The sequence below is a fragment of the Fulmarus glacialis genome, unplaced genomic scaffold (assembly GCF_000690835.1).
Source record: "Fulmarus glacialis isolate BGI_N327 unplaced genomic scaffold, ASM69083v1 scaffold23758, whole genome shotgun sequence".
Lineage (NCBI taxonomy): Eukaryota > Metazoa > Chordata > Aves > Procellariiformes > Procellariidae > Fulmarus > Fulmarus glacialis.
Window position 1 is genome coordinate 36,853 of NW_009229299.1, and position 9,862 is coordinate 46,714.

The 9,862-nt window shown below is 53.3% G+C and overlaps 1 protein-coding gene across 1 annotated transcript in view; it reads left to right on the forward strand.

The window, feature by feature from the left end:
- The window catches only part of STIM1 (stromal interaction molecule 1), a gene marked incomplete at its 3' end in the record, with an annotated part of 37,531 nt that extends 36,517 nt beyond the window's left edge, over positions 1-1,014 (forward strand). The window contains exon 9 of the mRNA XM_009583821.1: positions 615-1,014. Within this exon, the coding sequence (XP_009582116.1) occupies positions 615-1,014 (400 nt within the window). The remainder of the gene's footprint in view (positions 1-614) is intronic.
- Positions 1,015-9,862: the final 8,848 nt, after the last annotated feature.

A 9,862-nucleotide genomic window follows, 5' to 3' on the forward strand; every position in this document is an offset into this window, starting at 1 on the left:
TCCAGGAGTTGCCCCGGCACGATGATGCTGGAAGCAGGACCAGAGCGGAGCTCCGGGAGTGGAGCTCACCTCGCCGGCTTTAGGTGCCTACATCTGAACTGGTCACCAGAGGCTCCTTTTTTAGGCCGGTACTACCAGGGCATGAAGCATCTGAACGATTTGGATGTCTGCGTTAGGATGAAATGAATCATGCCCTGAAAGTACCGACTTCTTCACGTTTACTATAAAGGGAGCCTGGGTGGTACCTCTGATGTAAAGTTGGGTAGGATGAATCGTGCAGCCAGTTTCTGCTTCAAGCAAGATGATCAGATAAGGTGTTCAGAAGGCACCTATATCAGGAATGTCAAACGTGGTTTTTCATAGGCTGGGCATTAATCTAGCATGTTAAGCAGTAATGCCAACTTAATGCTTCTTCTGCATTAAACCAGCGTAACTTATAGCACAAGGTGGGATGGCTGCAGTGGCCCGAGCGAGTGTCCCAGTCACAGAAGGCATGGTGCTGTGGTGCATAGCCCTGGCCGTGGGTGGCAGCTTTATCATGGTGCCTCCTCGCTGATTTGATGTGCAGTCTCTTTCCAGCTGCCTTCAGCGTTCTCCCTTTTCTCTCATTGCAGCTCCTGCCTTGCCCAGCACAGTTCGCCAGCGCCTGGTGGACCCACAGCATGCCCACGGATCTCAGAGGTTGGTAGAGAGTTATGTGCAAGGCCAGAATGAGTCGGGCCAACCTGCCCTTTACCGGGCAGGCAGAGTCTCTCTCCGTCGAATGCACAGCCTCTCCTCTGGACAGTCTTTCAGTTCCGACCTTCCCGGCACCAGCCCATCATCTGCTGCCACCACCACCTCTTCCACCTCTTGCTCCTCATCCACCACCACTGCATCTGCTCCTGCTTGCCATGTCCACCCTATCTATTACCATCACACCACCTCCTCTTATTTCCTTCAGATGGACTCCATCCCTGATCTGCCCCCTCCTGATGTCACCTCTGGAGTTCACTGTCGCACTGAGAGCTTTGGGTATATTGCTGTTTCTTTTCTAGCTCCCTCTTGCCTGCTGCGTCTCAGAGCTGATGCTTGCTCGGGTGCTCTTTCTCCTAGATTCCTTGTGCCTTTTCCTTTTGGGCCTTTATTTCATGATTTATCCACATTTGTTTCTTCAACCGCTCTCCCATGCCAGTGGACCCTCTAAGGAGTGCTCCATGGTCCATTCCCATATCTGCAAACTCAGTGGGTGCATAAGCAAGGAGGTGCTGTTGTTTAACTGTAGCTAAGCAAATGAGAATTCCTGGGCATTCAGTTATCGCTAAGTCAGTCAGTCTTTCACTTGGGTGATGCACCTGTGAGAACAAAGGTAACGCTACTAATCAAACAAACACTGACCTTATTTGAAGCCTTGACTTATTTGGGGTCTTCACAAGCGAATTGCAAACGAAACATGATGGATAGATACTATGAGATAGTAGTTGGTGCTGCCGGAGGGTTTGAAATTTGTGCTGTTTTTAAGAGGTGGCAAAAAGCAGCATTCAGGAATTTTGTGTTTCAGAATGACTCTCTACCTCTGTTTTGGTAGGGGATAGGCATGGTTGTGTTTTGGCTAAGGAACATCTAAATGAGGAGGGAATTGGAGCTTCTTATTGCTGGATCACTGGCTTTAACTTGGTCCCTTTCGGTAGTAACAGCCAGCAAGCAATGGCTCTTTGGAGACCCATGTACGATAGGATCCAAGGGACTGGTTATCATCCACATCCCTAAATCCCTGACCTCTCCTGGTTCACCATGCTGGCGTTGGAGAGGTAAAGGACTGGGTGGGCCATAGACGCGGGAATCCTGTCTGGTCTAACTGGGGTGTTGCGAGGGGGCCTCCAGCAGCCATCCCGAGTTCAGAAATGTTCTGTACCCCAAGCAGCGGATTGCGTTCCTCAGGCGGCCCAGGGTGGCTTTCTTCCGAACACGGTCCACGGGCCCCAGTTGTTGGAGGTCCTCGCCCCACGTGGGTCATGGATGCACCCTGCTCCAGAGCACTGTTTCAGCCTGCATCCATTCAGATGCTTGATTTAAACTCTCGGCTGAGGTGCGAGTGGGGTGTGTGGTTTGCGTGGTCTCTAGCTCAGGGGCGTTGCAGGCGCCCGGTGTGGAGGTGTCAGCGCTGAAGCCGACGGTGGAAGGGCTGTGATGGGCCATCAGGGAGTCCTGTCCTCCTGCCCTGCCGGGGAGCTGCCTGTGACCGTGGCCAAGTCATTTCATCTCTCTGTTCTGCACTTTCTCCTTGGTAAAATTAAAAACAGTCTCCTTTGCTCAGCGTTAGGGAACAGACTTCTGGGAAAAGGCTGGAAGTCTTTCAGTGAGGAAGTCGATAGGGGCAATGTCCCTTCACGTTTATTTATCCAGGCAGGACAACATTCCAAGTCACCACATCTTCATTCGTCCCAGCATGTTGTACATTATTCCTTTATCTCTAGGTACCTCTGCCCTTAGGCGTAGGTTCTCTCCTGACATCATTTACACAGTCTCTGTTTTGGATGTCTCACCCCCTCGCTAACTTGTCTGTCTCAAAGCCGGGCTGCCTGCCGGACCAGTGCATCCCTCAGCCTAGGCTGCGAGAAGCAGCGCCTGTAAACCCCGACCAGCCCCAGGCAGATTATGGATTTGGAGTATCGGGGCGGGGGAAAATGACTGCACCTGCTCCACAATGGACAATTAAAGGCAACGTCTTGGTTAATTTAGTAATGTTTGTTTTGGGATTATGAGAAGCAGCATAATTAAAATTTAGATTAATTACTGCTAATTTGAGTTCAGTTGCAGCTGTCTCGGTTTGACTGATAAAAGCTGGGAATGCTTCTGGTAACATCGCACAGTCCTTGTTTACCATTGACCTTCCTGTCCCTGTAGAAAGGAAGGCTTGTCCGGGGAGCTCGAAGGCTGATGTACTGTTTCAAAAATAGCTGTATAAACATGATTTTTTTTTTTTCAGCTGAGGCCTGTGATTACACTTAATTGCTGACCAGGTTAAAGTCTCAATCCTGCAGACTCCCCTGAGAGTGGCAGAGGGAAATGTGGTGTGACTTTGGGATCCCAGTTAGAAAAGGCAATGGTGCTGAGAGGTCATTAGGAGAGAATAACTGGGGTCTTCTCCTTATTCCCCACAGGCACTTAGTAGCTTGTCAGAACCTAATTGGTCACTGTTCAGTGTTCTTCCTGTTCCCATAGCAAAGACCACCTATTGATGCAGGATAATTGATTTAGCAATGGAGTTTTGCAGAGTAAGAACTTTTCACCTGAGATTTGCTTCAGCTACACAATAACAGACGACTCCAAAATCCATGCTCATCCATTCTCTGTTCATTTCAGAAAACAGAAATGAAGAATTGGGTGCCCAAATATGTTCTTATTTTGTTGCTTTTAATTTTTTGTCAAACTGTATCATTAGCAGATCCTGCTTAGATGCATTTCTAAAAATACTGCCACAAAGGCATACCACAGCGCAAGCCAATGTATTGCTCTTTCTCTTTTATATAACCAGTCTTGGAGGCCTTTACATACATCCCTCGAGCTCCACAGCCTCCCAAAGAGGCAAGCAGAACAGATGGGGAAGCTGAGGCTGAGAAAGGCCTTCCAGGGAGTCATTGCCAAGGACGAAAACGGAACCCAAAAAATTCCTGGCTCCTGGCTCCCTTGGTAGGAGGAGAGTGCTACCTTGAGTGCTTTGGGCTGCTGGATTGCTCTCGTATCCAGCAGATGCCAATGTTGGCGAGACCCCACAAGAGAAATCATCTCAAACAAGCCATTCCCCCAGAGAAAGGCTCGGAGATCGCTTCCCTCCGTGCAAGCTGTATACGGTGCCAAAGTCTGCTGGTGGTTAACCTGGTAGGGACCTTCTCTCCAGGCAAGGCCAGCGTGTGGCCGGCGAATTGCTTTCATGAACTCCTCACTGTTTGCTTCTCTTTTGCAATTGGCTTCAGAGGATCCGGTGCAAATAAGGTCAGAGCTGTTCTGATTTTGAAGGCTGATGTGTGTTTTTTAATGTTAATGAAGGGGACTGGGTGTCCCTGCAGGGGAGAGGGGTTGGAGGGTGCTGTGTGCACAGAGGTTTCTGCTGCCAGTGCCTGCTTCAAGTGGTACCCGTGGATAAATCTGACGGAGATGGGAGCGTAGGACCAAATCCCCACACTGGTGGCCCTTTTCCAACAGGGAAGGGAGGTGGCACCCAAAGCAAAAGGAAAGTGTCAGTCATCCAGTGAAAAGAATAATTCACGGCTCTTGCAGGATGGAAGGGAAGAAGTTACTGTTGGGTTTGCATTGTAGAGGCTGTTTCTAAGGCCCTGACTGTGCCATGCTGAGCACAGCAGAATCAGCCGTACAGCAAATCTGATTCTGCCTTAGGGGAAGCTTTTGCTGCCCTGGTGCCACATGCTAGCTAGGTATATAATGTTTAGCCTTGCAGCTATGGATGCTCTTGGTAAAGGGCAGGGAGTGGTCGAGGCAACAAGGTCTGTATGAGGCTGGTAGACCAAGCCCTGCTTTAGTGTCAAGTGCTCTTGAGCCACTCCTAAGCTTTCCTACAGCCTGTGTCCTGGATCGTACAGACAGCAGAGCCCACCAGGAGAGGTCATTCAAGGAGCTGCAGAGTTGAGGAAAAATAAATATTTATTCTGTATCATCCTCCTCTCTTTCTCCACTATTACCAGTCTTTTTTTACTCCATGCTTTGCTCTCTGCTTCTTTCGTTTGCAAAATCAGTCCATTCCCATTTTCCCACCCTCTCTTATTCACTGTGGTCAGTTTGGATTCTGGGAGTGGCATGGTAGGAAGCGCAGGTGAAAGCAGCAATGCACGCATCCTGCCTTCACATAGGTTAATGCCGTCAGCTTCGGTCTCCGTAGATTGTAAGTGTGCCCAACTACATCGAAAAAGTGGTGAACCCTGCGGCAGAGCAGCTGGGATCGAGAAACGTGCTGTCTTAAGTGAGGCTCCCATGTATGTTCATGTTCAATTGGTGGTCTGAGGTTTTCAGGAGGGATGAATGTTCGGTGGTTCCTGCTGCACCGCAGAAGCACTTTCTCTGAAGGCACCTTCCCGTGACGCCATCGAGGCTGGCTGTGCCCTGGGCCAGCGTTTCCTCCTGAAAATGTGCCATACCGATTCAGGAGCATAAGCCTCATGAAAATGAGCAGGATATAGGCCAGCCCTTTTGGCTGAGCCTCACCCAAGACGACCGGCAATATCCTGGCAATGTTCCTTATCCCTTCTTGTCCCAGCCCTGGGCTCGGGAGCATCCCCTCCTCCTTGCTCTCTCTGGCAAAGCCAGCTGCATCCAGGGAGTCATGTCCCTGTGGGCGCACACCTCCCCTGTCCTGCGCTTACCTGTGGGAACTGCCAGAAAGGATCCTTTTGGGCTGTAGAAAGTCCCAGCAAAACTTTCCAGCTGCTGGTGTTCAGTTCTGAAAATCAGCCTCTGCCCTTGGTGCCACAGCGGGGGCTCAGGAGGTCCCTCTCTGCATGTGCCTCAGTGTCCTGGTCCATCGGTTGTCGGGGCGGGTTAATGGCCCAGCTGGCCCCTTGGGTCGTCCCCTGCTGCTGCCCGGCATGGTGAGCGCTCTGCCACGTGCTGGCACATCTCGGCTGCCGTGGGTTCAACCGCAGCTTCGCAGAGCAGCGTGGGGGCTGCTGCTGCTCGGGGTCTTCTCTGCTGCCCACCACTGATGTGCCACTTGGCGTGCTGGTGTCAGCAGTCACGGTGTCTTGCCTCTACCCTTCAGGAGTATATTCCTGAGTTACAGCTGGATAAATTATGAATAAAATGGGTTAGCCTAGCACCATTGGGATACTTGAAAAGTGCGTGCTTGTAGGCTGTTTCCCCCCATCCGCTCCTTCAGTCCCCTTCTGGACAAGCAAACCAGTGTGCCCAGGGAGAAAAAATTGTGGTCCAACAAGGTTGGACCAAGCGCAGCACCCAGCACGGTGCCGGCCATCTGCTCCAGGGCAGGGCATCCCCAGGGAACAGCAGGGACAGCCACGCCTGCAATGGGGAGGTGGACCCCACAAACTGACCACCGACCCTTGATGCCCAGGGACCCTCTGCTGCCATGAGAACAGTCCCGGGAGGAGATGTGGCGGCCGTGATGCACACCGAGGACCTGCTCCGAGCTGCTCGCCAGCATCGGGCGGAGGCAGCATTTCACCTCCGTCTCCCCAGGGCGTGGGACCAGCTGTCTGAGGATCAGGTTCCCAGCGTCTGCGCTCAGGGGAAGAAAATCCTTCTGGACCAGAGAATGTTTCTCAATCTACTGTCGTCGTTTTCTCCACACGCTGCCATAGCTGCAGGTTTGCTTTTGTCTCTTCTGGATTTAAAAACTGTGCAGGACCTTGTGAGAAAGGGGGAGAGGCTCGCCGGATGGCCTCCGAGCTAATGGGCATTTGCAGATCTCAGCAGGCAGAAAACTCACCTTCTTCACAAATAAGGCGTTTTTTAAGCTACCTCAGCTAAAAAAATCATTTTTTGCTGTATTTGCTATTATCTCGGGGTTTTTTAAAGGCTTTCTTTTCGCTGACCCCCACCCAGATACCTTTGTAATTATGGCAGCCAGTAGAGAGGTTGTGTTGATTTTTACTGGAAAAGAATATTCCTTGGTGGAGTTACAACATTGAATTTCAAGCAAGCAGGCGTTACTGTCTAAACCTGCCTTTACTGGCCATGGTGCGCTGCATCCGCACGATGCTCAGGCACTTCGTCAGTGAACCTCAGCAGCGGGTGAACCTCTGCTCTTGCACTGTGGTCCATAAGGAGGTCACTTGGTGGCTGTTTGCCGAGCTCAGCTGAGCCCTGGTTCCAGGCAAGGGTCGTGAGCAAAGGCAGCGACCCTGGCACTGGGGAAGTGGTGGTCCGAGCCCACCATAGCGGCATGCCAGCCTGACGGGATCAGCCGGAATGAGTCCGGAGCAGGCGCTGCGGACCTGCCCGCGCTGCCTGGAGGTGATCCTGCCTGCCTGTATTCCTGGCTCAGATCAGCGGCATTTCCAGGCCAAGGTTTTGCCCTGCTGCCTTCCCGTGCTGCCTCACCCGTGTGCCCGTACAGTGGCGGCTGAGCAGAGTCTGGATGGAGCCTGTTACCCTGAACTCAACCGTGCAGCCAGCGGGGACGGGCAGCCTGCATGCAGCCACGGACAGCTCAGAAGCTGCAGCTGCTGCAGCAGCCTCGCTCCCTCTCCTCGGTGTGCTGGGGCCGAGCGCTGGCCGGGAGGATGCGCCGGCCGCTGCCTCCCCTTGCTTGGCATCGGTCTGTAGGGCTTGTGCCAAACTGTGTGGCCAAAGTCTGCTTTGTTTTCGTGGAAAGGGGGCACTTTCCAGGTATCTGTGGAGGAAGTAAACCTCTGAAAGCATGTGTTCAGCACCGACTCACCCTCACAGCGTCTCTCTTGACAGCAGCTCAGCACATGCACCCTTTCTTGAGAGAGGTGACACAACGAGTGGCCTGGCAGAAATTCCCTGGCAGAAATTCCCCCTTTGCAGGTGTGTTAAGCACTGACGTGGACAAGAAACATTCAGGAAGAGTGCGAGACTCCTAACTCTCTTAAAGGAAAGGAGTTGAGTTCTTGTGATTGCAGTTACGTCTTTCTTCTGCATTTACTAACAGCAGCCTGATGTCTCGAGCCCCCCGGGTTGTGTGGGTGCCATCGGTGTCCACCTTTTGGAAGATGGCTCTGAAATACTCCCATGTTCAGCCCCATCAAGTTTTATTGATGCTGCTATTCCCGAAGCTGAGCCAGCCCCAGTTATCCCAGTGAAAGCTGTGGGCCACGAGCCGTGACAGTGACTTTCTGCGGAGCCGCGGTATCTGCTGGTGGTGCTGGGGAATCGGGAGCTTCCGTGGCTCCATACGGTGTGTTTCATCGCAGTTGTCTCCCTTGGATGGCCTCCAGGATGCTCACTCAGAATAGCTGGGGATTTCACACCATCCAAATTGTTCAGTTCCTGTTATCCCCTGCCTGCTGCTAACCTTGAGGATGTGGCTCTCCATCGCTCGGATGTCAGATGGGCTCAGTTGTGTCTGTGCGAAAGGCAAGGACTATTCCAGCAATGCCTGGGGCTATTTTCTTCTTGTTAAAATAAGAGATGAGACAGTCTCCACAGCTGGGCTCTCACAGCAGAACTTAGGCTATATCCTAACCAGCCACGAGGTTTGTTAATGCCCCTTTCCTCCATATATTCCTATGGAGCTGTTAAAACAAGGGCCCAAGTTTATTCAGTGGGTTTTGTTAAAAAATACCCTTGTTACTGTTACGGAGGGCAAAGATCTGAGGAGAATCTTTCCTGCCTTTTACAAGCACCTTGTGCTAGTACAGTCGTATTGGTGACTTTGTGGTCTGTTGCTGCAGTCTCTTTTCCTGAGCGTCTACCCAATACCGCCTGGAAGTCTCCTCATGTACCAGCTCTGCCGTGAGGGCGTCTTCGCTAGTCTTGCCTCTCTCTTTTGCTGCCTCCAAACTCCAATGTTATTTATGCTGGTATCGTAAAACGGGAACTAGGGGCTCTTCACATGCTGGGCTGGGAGGGTTTGGTGCTAAGCGCGGCAGCGACCCACGTCCTGGGGCTCAGCTGCGCCGGGAGCAGAGAGCACGGGGCGGCAGGGGCCAAGGAGCTGGTGAGCACCTCCCGTCTCTCTTCTCACACCCTTTCACTTCTCCTCCTCTTTGCTCCTTTTCTCTCCATTCGCCTTTCCCATTCTGTACTTCTAGCCTCCAGCTGGTGCAGACCCCGAGTAAGAGGCCGATGCCAGGTCCCCTTGTAGCCCCCGTCCCTCATAGCCCCCATCCCTCCCTGTCTGTGCCTGCCCTCTCAGGCTGGCCTCAGTCTTGAGGCCAGCGTTGAAGTAGGTGGTAGCGAGAGCAGCGTAGCTCCTTGGCTGCACGGGCACGCTGACAGGTTTCGGCAGGGACGGTGGGGATGTCGGACTTGGATACAGCAGCATTGCACCCATCCAGGTGATCCCGGCTGGAAGGAATAAGCTGTGACTTTCCATTTCTCCCTTCCTCCTACCTCCCACTCTCCGCTTGAGAAAGGATCTGGGAGCTACTCAGGCTGGCGCAGCAACGCTCTAATGCCTTTTGCGATCACAAGTAGGCACCAGGCTGGGGGCACAAACCGCTGTGCAGCAGAGGGTCTGCAGGCAGCAACCACAGGCAGCTGCGTGTCAGGAGCGCACTCGGGCATGGCTTCGCACGGGAAAGCTGAACCTCTAATTCCTCCCTCCGGGATTAGAGGTTGGCACCAGCTGACCCAGGAAAAGGGGGAAGTGGTCGGTCCGGCGCTTTCTGACCCGGGGCTGTGGTCAGGCTGTAGCCTCGCGGCTCGGAGGGGTGAAGCGGGCGTGCGCACACACAGATGCAAGCTGAGCAAGTGCAAAGGAACCCTCCGATGAAGTTACCCCCAGTCCTGCTGCTGGAAGGGCATCGGCTCTCACAGCTGCGCTGGTTCTCCGGGGGCCAGGGCAAACTGTGCAATGCTATGAGCTCCCTGGCCCAGCTCCCGCTGGGATCCATGGGAAAGAAGTGGCCTGGCAGGGTCGTTTTTCAGGGAGTGGGAGGGAGCTGCTGGCTCTGCGCAGAGCCCAGCGGCAGCCAGCCCGCCCTGCTGTGCCTGGTTGAGGGCCCCTGATGGCCACTGGAGCCGCGGCCAGTGCCTTTGTACCCACGAGCTCAAGGCTGAGCGCTTGCCACTGCCTCGTGGATCAGAGCCTCGATCCCTCTGGTTCTGCCTCCATGTACAGTGCTTCCTTCCAGCTCCCTGCGGCGCTGAACCGAGCGGCGTTTTGGCTGGTGCTAGGTCGGTGCTAGCAGTGAGCTCACCTGCAGCCTGTGCTGGGGAGAGG